This window comes from Anomaloglossus baeobatrachus, unplaced genomic scaffold, assembly GCF_048569485.1.
Source record: "Anomaloglossus baeobatrachus isolate aAnoBae1 unplaced genomic scaffold, aAnoBae1.hap1 Scaffold_2674, whole genome shotgun sequence".
Classification (NCBI taxonomy): Eukaryota; Metazoa; Chordata; class Amphibia; order Anura; family Aromobatidae; genus Anomaloglossus; species Anomaloglossus baeobatrachus.
Window position 1 is genome coordinate 103,427 of NW_027442193.1, and position 16,302 is coordinate 119,728.

General features: G+C 45.7%; 1 protein-coding gene across 1 annotated transcript in view; it reads left to right on the forward strand.

The window, feature by feature from the left end:
• The window catches only part of LOC142264620 (mineralocorticoid receptor-like), a gene marked incomplete at its 3' end in the record, with an annotated part of 118,478 nt that overhangs the window by 66,971 nt on the left and 35,205 nt on the right, over nt 1–16,302 (forward strand). The window contains exon 2 of the mRNA XM_075332253.1: nt 3,096–3,212. Coding sequence (XP_075188368.1) covers nt 3,096–3,212 — 117 coding nt within the window. The remainder of the gene's footprint in view (nt 1–3,095; nt 3,213–16,302) is intronic.

Sequence of the window (16,302 nt, forward strand, 5' to 3'; positions counted from 1 at the left end):
GATCCAAAACACTGATGACACTGTTGGATCCAAAACACTGATGACACTGTTGGATCCAAAACACTGATGACACTGTTGGATCCAAAACACTGATGACACTGTTGGATCCAAAACACTGATGACACTGTTGGATCCAAAACACTGATGACACTCTTGGATCCAAAACACTGATGACACTCTTGGATCCAAAACACTGATGACACTCTTGGATCCAAAACACTGATGACACTCTTGGATCCAAAACACTGATGACACTCTTGGATCCAAAACACTGATGACACTCTTGGATCCAAAACACTGATGACACTCTCGGATCCAAAACACTGATGACACTCTTGGATCCAAAACACTGATGACACTGTTGGATCCAAAACACTGATGACACTCTTGGATCCAAAACACTGATGACCCTCTTGGATCCAAAACACTGATGACCCTCTTGGATCCAAAACACTGATGACACTGTTGGATCCAAAACACTGATGACACTCTTGGATCCAAAACACTGATGACACTCTTGGATCCAAAACACTGATGACACTCTTGGATCCAAAACACTGATGACACTCTTGGATCCAAAACACTGATGACACTCTTGGATCCAAAACACTGATGACACTCTTGGATCCAAAACACTGATGACACTCTCGGATCCAAAACACTGATGACACTCTCGGATCCAAAACACTGATGACACTCTCGGATCCAAAACACTGATGACACTCTCGGATCCAAAACACTGATGACACTCTTGGATCCAAAACACTGATGACACTCTTGGATCCAAAACACTGATGACACTCTTGGATCCAAAACACTGATGACACTCTTGGATCCAAAACACTGATGACACTCTTGGATCCAAAACACTGATGACACTCTTGGATCCCAAACACTGATGACACTCTTGGATCCCAAACACTGATGACACTCTTGGATCCCAAACACTGATGACACTCTTGGATCCCAAACACTGATGACACTCTTGGATCCCAAACACTGATGACACTCTTGGATCCCAAACACTGATGACACTCTTGGATCCCAAACACTGATGACACTCTTGGATCCCAAACACTGATGACACTCTCGGATCAAAAACACTGATGACCCTCTCGGATCAAAAGCACTGATGACCCTCTCGGATCAAAAACACTGATGACCCTCTTGGATCCAAAACACTGATGACCCTTTTGGATCCAAAACACTGATGACCCTCTTGGATCCAAAACACTGATGACCCTCTTGGATCCAAAACACTGATGACCCTCTTGGATCCAAAACACTGATGACCCTCTCGGATCCAAAACACTGATGACCCTCTCGGATCCAAAACACTGATGACCCTCTCGGATCCAAAACACTGATGACCCTCTCGGATCCAAAACACTGATGACCCTCTCGGATCCAAAACACTGATGACCCTCTCGGATCCAAAACACTGATGACCCTCTCGGATCCAAAACACTGATGACCCTCTCGGATCCAAAACACTGATGACCCTCTCGGATCCAAAACACTGATGACCCTCTCGGATCCAAAACACTGATGACCCTCTCGGATCCAAAACACTGATGACCCTCTCGGATCCAAAACACTGATGACCCTCTCGGATCCAAAACACTGATGACCCTCTCGGATCCAAAACACTGATGACCCTCTCGGATCCAAAACACTGATGACCCTCTCGGATCCAAAACACTGATGACCCTCTCGGATCCAAAACACTGATGACCCTCTCGGATCCAAAACACTGATGACCCTCTCGGATCCAAAACACTGATGACCCTCTCGGATCCAAAACACTGATGACCCTCTCGGATCCAAAACACTGATGACCCTCTCGGATCCAAAACACTGATGACACTTGTACCATATTTTTTCATATGTGAAAAATCAAAGATGCGTGATGAGGCCTAACAGTGTGAAGCAAGCACCTCAGCTCTCCATGCCTAAGTTTCACTGCTATCTTTATAAATCTGTCCTGTATTTTGAACCTACTAATGACATTAAATTACAAGGTGATTGGGTACTTTACATTGGGAAGCACGGTGGCTCAGTGGTTAGTACTGTTACTTTGCAGCACTGGGGTTCTTGGTTCAAATCCCACCAAGGACAACATGTACAAGGAGTTTGTATGTTCTCCCCATGTTTGTGTGGGTTTCCGCTAGGGTCTCTGGTTTCCTCCCACACTCCAAAGACCTACCGATAGGAAATTTTAAATTGTGAGCCCCAATGGGGACAGTGATGATGATCTCTGGAACGTCTGTAAAATTAATTGCGCTATATAGTGTAGTAAAATAAATATACATGCAAAATGTATATGAATGTGCAGAACATGGACTTCCATTACACAATGTATTTGCTGCAACCCACCCTCTAGAACTCATATTTTTGACATTTTTCCCTTTAAGGTTTAAAGCATTTTTCTGAAGATTCGCATAATGTATGTGAGCTATACCCATTAAAGTGGCAAATATTTTCTCAAGTATCTGTGGCATTGTAGTGCTTCAACAGTTAATTCCCAGGGTTGATACTGACAACCTTTTATACTATGGTTCATTCTGATAATGTTCACATCTGGGGCTGCGTTCTAAGTAAACACATTGTACCGAAATCCATACATGTATTATGTAGATGTATTCAGTATAGAATATCACAAGGCTTCCCGGAGTACCTACATGTCATCTCACGATAATGCTGCTTTTCCAGATTTATGTGATTGCCCCGCATGTGTGCTATTTAGATGTTCATTGCCGGTTTTTATCCTATTGAAGGAGAAAGGGATAATTGAGGGAGTCACGCAGTGAATGACATCCTTGTATGAAATGTAAATGAAACTTCTTTTGTAAATTACGATGCCTTAAACATATATATTTCAGCACAATCCTCACCGTATCCATCAATGTCTGTTTTTCTGTTCCGTGTCCAAGTTCTTGTTTCGATGTCTCCACATTCCACATTTCTCATCAGTCTTGACCGCCTCATCTTTTTTAATCGTATTAATCTTGATGATAAGATTTACAAAGAAATGTATGTTCTTCAACTGTGAAGGTATTGAGATAGAAAATTAATTATTTTTTGTGTATTTTTAGGGCAGCACAGCTATCTCTGTGCAGGAAGGAATGACTGCATTATTGACAAGATTCGGAGGAAGAATTGTCCTGCATGCAGATTACAGAAGTGTCTCCAGGCTGGGATGAATTTAGGAGGTAAGGAGCAGATACAGCTTTTTTGTTGGTTTTTTTTGTTGTTAACAAGCTGTAGCAAAGATCCACACTTGACTAAATAACTGGAGCTGTCCAGGATCAGACAAAATTGTGACAAAGGTACTTAAAACTGTGGAATAATGAAATGAGCTTTATTTACCTGTTGAGGCCCCTGGCGCATGGTCTCTGATGCTACGTGTTAAGGTACCGTCACACTAAGCAACATCGCTAGCAACATCGCTGCTGAGGCACGACTTGGTAGCGATATTGCGGTGTGTGACATCCAGCAACAACCTGGCCCCTGGTGTGAGGTCGCTGGTTGTTGCTGAATGTCCTGGACCATTTTTTAGTTGTTGCTCTCCCGCTGTGAAGCACACATCGCTGTGTGTGACAGCGACAGAGCAACAACTGAATGTGCAGGGAGCCGGCTTCTGCGGACGCTGGTAGCCAATGTAAATATCGGGTAACCAAGAATCCCTTTCCTTGGTTACCCGATATTTACCTTCGTTACCAGCGTCCGCCGCTCTCACGCGGCGAGTGCCGGCTCCCTGCACACATAGCCAGACTACACATCGGGTAATTAACCCGATGTGTACTCTGGCTAGGAATGCAGGGAGCCAGCGCTAAGCGGTGTGCGCTGGTAACCAAGGTAAATATCGGGTTGGTTACCCGATATTTACCTTAGTTACCAAGCGCAGCATCGCTTCTACGCGTTGCTGCTGGCTGGGGGCTGGTCACTGGTTGCTGGTGAGATCTGCCTGTGTGACAGCTCACCAGCAACCCGTGTAGCGACGCTCCAGCGATCCCTGCCAGGTCAGGTTGCTGGTGGGATCGCTGGAGTGTCGCTTAGTGTGACGGTACCTTTAGTCTTTGTTTATAGGGCTGTCCTAGTTACAATGCGTGACCACTGCAGGCAATCACTGGCTGTAACAGTCTCTTGCCATCTATCTCTGCATATCTGCAGAAACGAGTGATAGATTCTGTCAGCCATATGTTGTAGACCACTGCAGTCCCGTGTACAGAGACAAAAGAGGAGCATCGAAGAGTCAATGGCCTTCAATACATTTTTTTAAGCTACTTTGGGGGTTAATGACCGCAATCCCTACCTGATCCGATTTCTTCTGAACTCTGGAAACCACCATGACTATGCGCACCAAACAGAGATCATAGTACTTGACATGACTTGTTATGCACTCATAAATAGAGATGAGCAAACCTCAGGCTCGGGGTTCGGGCTTGGAAAATGACGTGAAAATCTCCCTGGTGGGTATCACTCTTCTGGTGTCTGAGTGATGCATGCTGCGGGAAGTGTGTGATCAGCTCAAATTTGACTTACATTTTACGTTCTCAAATGTAATGATCACAAAGAAATGTAGTAAAAAAAAAAACCGCCCACCCAGCGCTGGAAGTGTTTTGCTTTTCAGCCCACAGCAAAACATTTCTGGAGGTGGGTGGGTGTTTTGTTTTTTTTTGCTCAATTTCTCCGTGAACATTACATCTCAGAAGGCATAATGTAAGTCAAATTTGAGCCATTTGCACATTTCCCGCAGCGCACACAATGCTGCGCATCACGACATCAGCACTGCGAGATACTCACCAGGGAGATTTTCATGTCATTTTCCAAACTCAGACCCCGAGCCTCGAGCCTGAGGTTCGTTTATCTCCACTCATAAATAGTGATAGGGCTAGAAAGAACTACAGATATGGTGTATTTGAAGGAAGGATACAGAGGCCCACCTCTACAGGCTGTGCTAGGGAATAGACACAACTTTAGAAAGTAGAATAGGAACTCAGGTCAAATGCATCTAGTGGCTTGGTGGCCTTAGTGACAGGTGGCCACGTGACAGATTAACTCAGCTGTAGTACTTCTTATGGCTTTGTATGTAGATTTGCTGGTTTTGATCTTGATGAAGAGGCACTTATGCCTAGAAACGTTAATAAAATTTTAATAAAGAATGATTTTCTACCATGTTTGCATTTCCTATGGTATCTTTGCAGGCAAAAAGAGTATCTCAACATTGGAGTGTGCTCTCATATTACATTCCATTAGAATTTCTATAGATTTTTGTAAACTTATAAATGCAATCTCTTACTACTGACTTTTATTAACACACAACCTAAAATATAGAATTATAATAACTCTGTAGCTAATGAAGTTGCCATTGTGACATTTTTGGCTAACTGGTCTTAGTAAATACTTGCACACTCCATCGAAAGCAGTTACAACTGAAACTTGTGCTGATACTCTGTCATTCATCCTGTGATTAGACAGTGTCAGACTATGTAGGAAAAATGTCTCATTTACAGTGGGAATAGCAATGCTCAGCCCAAAGCGAATTTAAATAAAAAAATCTCTGGAATTATTTTATATGGAATACCAATATAAACTATATCATACACATCAGAAAAGGCAAAATTATCGTTACATTTTTTACCACATTGCAGCTATACCGTTAAAATTTATTGGAAAGCTTTGCAGGGGTTTTTTCCACCTTATTTTAATTAAAAACCTATAGATTAAAATTTAACCCAATGCAGCGCCTATTATTTTTTTGCCTTAATCTGCATAGTTGTCTGTGGTCTGAGACATTTCCTGTACCGTCTTGGTGACCCTTACGGGTGCTTGATTTCGGATATTAGTTTTACAGAGGTACTTTACATGTTGACACCCTTCTATATACTCTTAGATGTGTGGTGCTGACTCATAAGCTATTTCACCATGTGGCAAAGACATCTCAGATGATAATGTCAGAAATTAAGCTGATCTTTATCAGGCCTAAAGGCAGATATCATTTCACTTTGTATAAAATTTTGTAAAAACAATTTAAAGGTAATCTGTCAGCAATTTAATCTGAGAGCAGCACAATGTAGGGGCAGAGATCTTGATATCAGTGACATATCAATTGCTCAGCAGCTGTAATTTCAATACAATCAGTGGTTTATCAGCAGGAGATTATCCCTACTGGACTAGAGCCCCTGTCACATTTAACGACTTACCAGAGATCCTGAAAATGATGTGACCTGATAAGGATCACTGGTAAGTCGCTGGGAGGTCCCTGGTGAGATGTCTCAGTCACATCTTACCAACGACTCAGTAACGATCAGCGACCTGTATAACGATCTCGGCGGGCGTTGGGACTGTGTTAGGAGGTCGTTGGTAGGTGTCAAATACAGCCATGCATCCTGCCCAGCAGGACATCGCCTTTGAAGAAAATGGTCCTGACCATTCAGCAAGGACTAGCGATCTCAAAAAAGGCAAATTTGACTTAAGGTCACACAAAACCCAAAAATTGGCCGGACATAATTGTTGGCATCTTCAACTTACTTTTTGATTGCAGACCCTTTAGAATAAATAATTGCAATCAATCGTTTCCTATAACCATCAACAAGCTTCTTTCTGACCTGAAATTTTGGACAACTGTTTTTTTGTAAACTGCTCCAGGTCTCTGATATTTAAAGGGTGCCTTCTCCCAACAGCAATTTTAAGATTTCTCCACAGGTGCTTACTGGGATTTTGATCTGGACTCATTGTTGCTACTTCAGAACTATTTTTTTTATTTTCCATCCATTTTTGGGTGCTTCTTGAAGTATGCTTGGGGTAATTATTTTTGGGGTCATCGTCCTGGTGGAAAACCCATGATCTAGGATGCAAAAATCAACTTTCTGACACAAGGCACTACATTACGAGCCAAATTTCTTTGGTAATCTTCAGATTTCATGATGCCATTGACAGCAAAATGACACAAAAACACATTTGATTCTCCACTTTATTTGGCTGTAGGTACTGTGTTCTTTCTTTGTAGGCCTCACTTGGTTTACGTTAAACCGTAAAATGATTTACCAAACAGCTCTATTTTAGTCTTATCCCACAAGCCGCTTTCACAGAAAGTTTTTGATCTACTGTCATACATTTTGGCAAACTGCAGTCTAGCTTTTCTTTTTTTTTTTTTTGTCTGTGTCAGCAGTGAGGTCCTCCTGGATCTCCTGTCATAGTATTTAAATTCATTCAAATGTCGACCGAGAGTTCTCGCTGACACTGATGCACCTTGAGCCTGTAGGGTAGCTTGAATTTTTTTGGAACTTTATTGGGGCTTCTTTTCCACCATCTGGACTATCCTGCATTGCAGCCTGTCATCAATTTTTCTATTCCATCTAAGTCATGTTGCACAAAGTGGATAAAGGAACATCAAGATCTCAAGAGTAGAGATGGACAAACCCGCAGATGTTCGAGTTAAGCGGCCAGACTTTAAAAAAAAAAAAAAGGAAAAAAAAATCCGGTTCGGAACTGGACTTGAACCTGAATATCTGCCTGATGCCAAACTGCATATAAGTCTATGGGGACACGAACATTGTGCTTTAAAATGATAGTAGAAAGGGCTAGGGGTCTGCAAAGCAGACAGTTATACTTTCCGCGTCTCCCACGTAGCGGTCACGTTGCTTCTGGGTCCTCTCATTAAGTCCCATACATATTCACTGCTTCCCCCACCCATTGTCACTCCTTGCACCTGTGATTGGTTGCAGTCAGATCGCGCTCCAATATGTATAATACAGCCACTGGTGAATATAATCAATTACCAAAAACAGCAGAATCTAAAATTTAATTTTTAATAGTGGTTTCTCTAAAAAAAGGAAAGGAGAACCTTGCCTTTAATAAAATTAATAACAATAATGCCACGTGAAGAGTGAGATACTGTATAGCCCTATAAACTACAGGAGGGCCTATACACCCTATCACATGGCATAAACAAACAAACAAACACAAAGGCTGATTAGATATGACAGCTGAATCAGGAGCAAATGATTGAGTTGGTATAGGCAAAACTCCAGACCTCAGGGTCGTTTCACCCTAGTGCTGCCTATAATATTGTACCAAACCACATCCTCATATACCTAGTAAAGAGGATAGGTACACCACCACCTGTAAAGGTGTTGGAACAATCACTTAATGCCCAATGGTTCAAATCGAATCAACAAAGCTTCAGGGTTAATAGTATACTCAAATCCCCACTGTGTCTTTGTCTGATTAGTAAAAAATGGAGCGATCTCACCCGTGTTGGTGTATCTTATTTCCATACATACAATTTGCCACCATCAACGGCGTATCCACGGACCCTTCCACTCTGGATCCGGGATCCCTTCCAAAGTAACAAAAACTGTCCTTATCCCCAATCCTCCTTCTCCCGACACGTTTCCTAGATGCTATTCTTCAGGGAAGTTTATATAAGGAGATGCAGGTTTTAATGAAAAAACCTCTAGTGGGTTCACAGATGGTGACAGCTAGAATCCTCTGTACCAAGGTACAGCAGAGAGGATTCTAGCTGTCACCATCTGTGAACCCACTAGAGGTTTTTTCATTAAAACCTGCATCTCCTTATATAAACTTCCCTGAAGAATAGCATCTAGGAAACGCGTCGGGAGAAGGAGGATTGGGGATAAGGACAGTTTTTGTTACTTTGGAAGGGATCCCGGATCCAGAGTGGAAGGGTCCGTGGATAGGCCGTTGATGGTGGTAAATTGTCTGTATGGAAATAAGATACACCAACACGGGTGAGATCGCTCCATTTTTTACTAATCAGACAAAGACACAGTGGGGATTTGAGTATACTATTAACCCTGAAGCTTTGTCGATTCGATTTGAACCATTGGGCATTAAGTGATTTGTTCCAACACCTTTACAGGTGGTGGTGTACCTATCCTCTTTACTAGGTATATGAGGATGTGGTTTGGTACAATATTATAGGCAGCACTAGGGTGAAACGACCCTGAGGTCTGGAGTTTTGCCTATACCAACTCAATCATTTGCTCCTGGTTCAGCTGTCATATCTAATCAGCCTTTGTGTTTGTTTATGCCATGTGATGGGGTGTATAGGCCCTCCTGTAGTTTATAGGGCTATACAGTATCTCACTCTTCACGTGGCATTATTATTATTAATTTTATTAAAGGCAAGGTTCTCCTTTCCTTTTTTTAGAGAAACCACTATTAAAAGTTACATTTTAGATTCTGCTGTTTTTGGCAGATCGCGCTCCAACCCTCTGTGACAGCATCTGTGATTGGTTGGAATTACACACACTGTCTGCGTCCCTATAGTGGTGTACAAATAAATGTTAAAAATGGCGTAGGGTCCCCCCATATTGTGATACCAAGCGCAGATAAAGCAGATGGCTACAGGCTGCAGCCCCCAGCCGTGTGCTTATCTTGCCTGTTTATTAAAATAAGAGGGACTCTATGCTGCTTTTTTTTTTTTTTTTTTTTTTTTTTACAAATTATTTAAACATTTTTTTTTTATAAAAAACAAACTGCAGTCTTCCCAAATTTTGATACTCAGCCATGATAAAGCAGACACTTGTGCACTGGTATTCTCAGGCTGGGGAGGCCCATGGTTATTGGGCTACCCTGTTTAAAAAGAGCAGCCGACAACCTCCCAGAATTGCACATCCATTAGATGCGACAATTTCGGCACTTTGCCTGGCTCAACCTGATTGTCCTGGTGTGGTGTCAATTGGGGAAATCTAAGGGGTTATTGACAGCACACAGCTAATGTAAGCTCTAGATTAAAGTGAAAGGAATGGAGGGCACCAATTCACTTCCAGGGATCACCCCATTCACCATAAATGTCACCAGAGAAACATGAGAGAAAAAGTATGTGCAACAAAAGGAGGGGGATCACCAAAACAATAATACATTTTATTGAACAAATATATAATCAACAAAAGACCAAACAGACCATAAAAACACTTAAAAAGCATATAGGCTGATGGAATACAAAGTACACACCCTAAGATTATGAAATGAACAATCAAGAATAAATAGATGAATAAGACGTCAGACAGCTTGTAAATTCACAGTATAGATTCAAATGAACAATAGACAAACCCAGGAAATCGTATGTAAATAAGGCTCTACTGCATAAGAAAAGGGGTCTGACTAAGGGGTGCTTCACACACAGCGAGCTCACTGCCGAGATCGCTGCTGAGTCACGCTTTTTGTGACGCAGCAGTGACCTCATTAGCGATCTCGCTGTGTGTGACAATGAGCAGCGATCTGGCCCCTGCTGCGAGATCGCTGCTCGTTACACACAGCCCTGGTTCGTTTTCTTCAAAGGCGCTCTCCCACTGTGACACACAGATCGCTGTGTGTGACAGCGAGAGAGCGACAAATGAAGCGAGCAGGGAGCAGGAGCCGGCGTCTGACAGCTGAGGTAAGCTTGTAACCAAGATAAACATCGGGTAACCAAGGTGATTACCCGATATTTACCTTAGTTACCAGCCTCTGCAGCTCTCACGCTGCCTGTGCTGCCGGCTCCGGCTCTCTGCACATGTAGCTGCTGTACACATCGGGTTAATTAACCCGATGTGTACTGTAGCTAGGAGAGCATGGAGCCAGCGCTCAGTGTGCGCGGCTCCCTGCTCCCTGCACACACAGCTAAGCGGTGTGCGCTGGTAACTAATGTAAACATCGGGTAACCATACCCGATGTTTACCTTAGTTACCAGTCTCCGCAGCTTCCAGACGGCGGCTCCGTGCAAGCGCAGCGTCGCTTGCACGTCGCTGCTGGCTGGGGGCTGTTCACTGGTCGCTGGTGAGATCTGCCTGTTTGACAGCTCACCAGCGACCATGTAGCGATGCAGCAGCGATCCTGACCAGGTCAGATCGCTGGTCGGATCGCTGCTGCATCGCTAAGTGTGAAGGTACCCTAATACAAAGGTGAGTATAAATGCCCTAAATGAAATAAGGAATGGCAATGATTCAAACCAATTTCTGTGTTAATAACGGATTAATAAAAGATGAAAAAACTTTTAGATTCTGTTGTAGAAAGACTGCAAAATACAAGGAAACCCCTGCATATGCAAGGTTGATTGAAAACCTGAGTGAGGTGAAAGATACTGAGGATGAGGGTGCTACTGGCCCCACGCGTATCATCACCTCAGAGAGTGACTTTCTCAAGGGCAGATAATTGTGGTCACAGGGAATGTTGCCAGCATTATTTATGTAAGAGTGAGTAGTGTAAACACTTGCCACCTGTGTGATGCAAAGTGGTCGTCGACACGAGATAATTGTCAGAACATGGCACTATAATGGAGGACTTTGATGCTGGAGCATGCGTGGTAAGAGGTATTGCTGTGGTCACAGCTGGAGGTTCCCACAGTACCCAACCTATTACCACAGGTAAACTCTCACCTCAGGTGAGCTCATTGAACTCATTGATATGGGTGACCTCACCTCAGGTGAACTCATTGCATTCAATCAGACCTCCATTTCCTGGCAGAAAATCGGGAAGGGGGAGGGGGTTTGCCAAGAGATGGAGAGTTGATGCTGGAATTTATATACCAATTTCTTGCACCAATACTGCATCTCTTGGCAAAAATATGCATCAAAATGTGATGCAGTATTGATGCGTGTTTTTTGCCAGGAGATGCAGATTTGGTGCAGGAATTTGGTGTATAGACTAGGTATCAGTACGGACCCCAAACTTTACAGTTTGGGTTTGCCAGTCATTACTCAGGAGCTTTGATAGCTACTTTTACTTGGGCTGTATCTTCCAGTGTTCAAAGTAGGTGCGGCCTGTAGTCTAAGTGGTCCTAAATTCCCTGAGAAGGCAGATCAAGTTGAATTTCGAGCTTCAACTGCCATTAAAGGAACTCTGTCGGCAGAGAGTGACTGTTCAAACCAAGTTCAGTGCATCTTCGTGGGATTAATGATTTAAAGGGAACCTGTCACCGGAAGTCTATAATACTTGCCCAAGAGTCGGTGCGGAGCTGTCTGGTTAGATGGGTGTCTCCGTATCCTGTGCCGCCTCTTTCAGCCATCTTTGTCCTCCTTCTGAAGCTAGTGTGGATGACGCGTTATACATCATCTACACTAGCCAACAGTGAGGTCCTGCGCAGGTGCACTTTGATCTATGCTCCTGCGCAGGACCTCACTGTCGGCTAGTGTAGATGTAGAATGCGTCATCCACACTAGCTTCAGAAGGAGGCAGGGCCGTATTTACCACTAGGCACCCGTGGTCCGATGCCTGGGACGGCAGATTGCGGGGGGGGCACCTTCTGGCAGCAAAAAATTTTTTTTTTTTACACATCCTCTCCCCTTCCGTTACAGTCTATTAAATCCGCTGTGTTTTCGGAGGGGGGAGGGGGGGGAGAGGCGCACCTCCATTTATTTGTGTCCACGTCAATTAAGACGTGAATGCAAACAAACTGCGACCGCTGGGCACAGGGAGCTGATTGACCCCGGAACTACCGGCTCCTGCACTTCCGGGGTCACAGGCGCGCGCCAATCAGCTCCTTCATCTGTGCTACGTCCAATGCTGTGTGGACATCACATGCAGAGCTCACAGCAGGACGCCGCGGAGGACGACGTGATTGAAGCCGGTGTCAGAAGAGGACACTCACATGAGCCACGAAGATGCCGGCGGGCACTGGAGCAGGTAAGTACTCGCAGAGCCAAAGATTCATAAGGAGCGTGTGTGGGGGTGTCTCTATTGCAGACCGGAGATCTGCGCATGCGGTGGGGGGAGGGAGGCTGATACTGAGGAGGCTTGGGGGGGAGGGAGGCTGATACTGGGGGAGGCTTGGGGGGAATGAGGCTGATACTGGGGGAGGCTGGGGGGAGAGTGGCTGATGCTGGGGGGGAGGGAGGCTGATACTGAGGACGCTTGGGGGGAGGGAGGCTGATACTGAGGAGGCTTGGGGGGAGGGAGGCTGATACTGGGACAGGCTTGGGGGGAGAGAGGCTGATGCTGGGGGAGAGAGAGGCTGATACTGGGGAATTTGGGGGAGAGGCTGATACTTGTGGGAGAGGCTGATGCTGGGGAGGCTGGGAGGAGAGAGGCTGATGCTGGGGAGGCTGGGAGGAGAGAAGCTGATGCTGGGGAGGCTGGGAGGAGAGAGGCGGAGGCTGGGAGGAGAGAGGCTGATGCTGGGGAGGCTGGGAGGAGAGAGGCTGATGCTGGGGAGGCTGGGAGGAGAGAGGCTGATGCTGGGGAGGCTGGGAGGAGAGAGGCTGATGCTGGGGAGGCTGGGAGGAGAGAGGCTGATGCTGGGGAGGCTGGGAGGAGAGAGGCTGATGCTGGGGAGGCTGGGAGGAGAGAGGCTGATGCTGGGGAGGCTGGGAGGAGAGAGGCTGATGCTGGGGAGGCTGGGAGGAGAGAGGCTGATGCTGGGGAGGCTGGGAGGAGAGAGGCTGATGCTGGGGAGGCTGGGAGGAGAGAGGCTGATGCTGGGGAGGCTGGGAGGAGAGAGGCTGATGCTGGGGGAGGCTGGGAGGAGAGAGGCTGATGCTGGGGGAGGCTGGGAGGAGAGAGGCTGATGCTGGGGGAGGCTGGGAGGAGAGAGGCTGATACTGGGGGGAGGCTGGGAGGAGAGAGGCTGATGCTAGAGACAGGGGACAATGGTTGAGGGACAGTGCAATGACAAAATCAATGGGGGGGAGTGTAAGACTCAGAATGAGAGGGTGGCAGCATTGGGAAGCTCATTATGGAGAAGGAGCAGCATGTGTGGGCTCAGTATGGAGTAGAGCAATGTAGGGGAGTCAATATGAAGAATGGGGTAGTGTGTGTGTGTGTGTGTATCAGCATAAGCGCTAGTGTGGTGGTCTTTGCATGATGAGTGGGGCAGCATGGAGGTGTCATTATGGAAAAGAGGAAGGCAGCATACATTGGATATTGTGAGGAGGGGGCAGCATGCATGGGACATTGTGAGGAGGGGGCAGCATGCATGGGACATTGTGAGGAGGGAGCAGCATGCATGGGACATTGTGAGGAGGGAGCAGCATGCATGGGACATTGTGAGGAGGGAGCAGCATGCATGGGACATTGTGAGGAGGGAGCAGCATGCATGGGACATTGTGAGGAGGGAGCAGCATGCATGGGACATTGTGAGGAGGGGCAGCATGCATGGGACATTGTGAGGAGGGGGCAGCATGCATGGGACATTGTGAGGAGGGGGCAGCATGCATGGAACATTGTGAGGAGGGGGCAGCATGATGTGAGGACAATGTGCAGATCATATTTCATAATCGAGGAAGGTGTGGTGGGTATAATTTATAAGGGAGGGGAGTGTGGTGGGTATAATTTATAAGGGAGGGCAGTGTGGTGGGTATAATTTATAAGGGGAGGGCAGTGTGGTGGTTTAGTTTATTGGGGCAGTGTGACAGTCACAGTATATAAGTGGGGACGGTGTGGTGGGAATATTTTATACTCCTGCTATGTTTTGATGTGCCTGTGGTGGTCCCCATTGGGGGGGTTATTAGCCTTCGTTTCTCATTGAAACTTTTTCAAGTGTTTTACAGAGTAGATCTGCCTTAAGTACACCTTCCCACCCACTTGTTTTCCATCCATCTACACTCTTCATTGGCTCTATAAAGCCAAAGCTCTCAAAGAAGAGAGAGGAGATAAAAGGACAACAAGCAAGTGGGAGGGAGCAGTTAAATGTTTGCACCCACCATGATACACAGAGCGTCTGTGCTTGGTTTGAACAGTCATTCTGGGCTGCCAATGTCCCTTTAACTGGTTTGTGACTCCAGCTATAGAGGTTCTCCTCTACACTGCTCTTAAATCAGCTGAATTTGCCATTTAATCCATTATCATCAACTCATCCATATGCATTGGTAATCTAGGAGGTTTACTTCCAATCTATGTTCCTACAGCTTTGTTTTCTGCTAACTTACAGGCTCTACTATTCTTCCCCATGAAACCTTTCTATTCCAAAATTAACCATTATCTGACGGGTTCAGGATGGTGAAGCTTTAGGGTATGTGCACACGTTGCTTTTTTTTCCGCGCGGAAAAAAACGCACCCTCTGGCAGAGGGGAGAATTGTAAACAATGCTTTTTGAGAAACAACGCATCGAAAACGCATGCGTTTTTCATGCATTTTTCATGCGTTTTTCATGCGTTTTTTTAGGTGCGTTTTTTAAGACTTGTCAGTGATAATAAAGTTGGTTGAACACAGACCTTTGGAAAAAAAACCCTGTGATGTCATTTCCTTCTCCACATTCTGTTTGGATAAATGGGAGGGCTTGGAATGGAAGGAGCACCATTTGAATTTTGGAAAAATTGAAATAAACTTCGCGCACCAAGCCCCTTAGGTACCTATACGTCAGAAAACCCCCACAAGTGACCCCATTTTGGAATCTGCACCCATCAAGGATTTTATTCAGGAGTATATTAAGCATTTTGAATCCACAGCTACTTCACCCAAAATGTTGCTGTAGCAACAATATTCTCACTTTTAGGCCCGCTTCACATGTCAGTGAAAAACACTGACGTTTTTCACTGGCGTGTAAAACACGTACATGTCCCTCCGTGTGCCGTGAATCACGGCACACGTGGGTTGTCTAAGTGCAATCCGGGCTCCGTTCTCCGTGGCCCGTGATTGCACTTAGAGATTAACTCACCTGCACCCGCTCCCGCTCTCCATGGTGCTGATCGCTCCCGCGGTGCAGCATCCGGCCGGCGCTGACCCCCGCAGCAGCTGCTTCCGGGTCGGCTGTGTCGTGCATCATGAATATGCGCGACAATAATGAGCCGGCACAGAAGGAACAGGGAGAACAGGCTGCAGAGGACATCGCTGGAGCCGGGTGAGTTAAAATGTTTTTTATTTTAAAAGCACGTTTTTTTCTGGCACGTGTTTCACGGATCACACCACTGCGTGGTCCGTGGGACATCAGTGATGCCAGAAAAAAATGGACATGTCTCCGTGCGGCAATCACGCACACGCGGGTACGCCGCATGGAGACACGTGCAGTGAAAAATCACTGACGTGTGAGCAGACCATTCATTATAATGGGTCTGCGTATGTCAGTGATCCTGGTACGTTTAAAAAAAAGCACAAACGTACCAGAATCACTGACGGGTGAAAGGGGCCTAAGGCTATGTGGCCATGATCCAGCGACACGGCGTCTAGTACACAGTGCCAGCCTTCCTGCAGCTGCCCATGCCCACGATTTGGGTTCAGGCTGCTGTGGAGCTCTATGCTACCTGCAGAGAACACTCTCGTCTCCGCAGCATAAATTGACATGCTGAGGCTCGGGAAGCCACGCTACCGGTCAGTTTATGCTGCGGAGAAAAGAAGCACAGTGGGCATGGGATCTCCAAA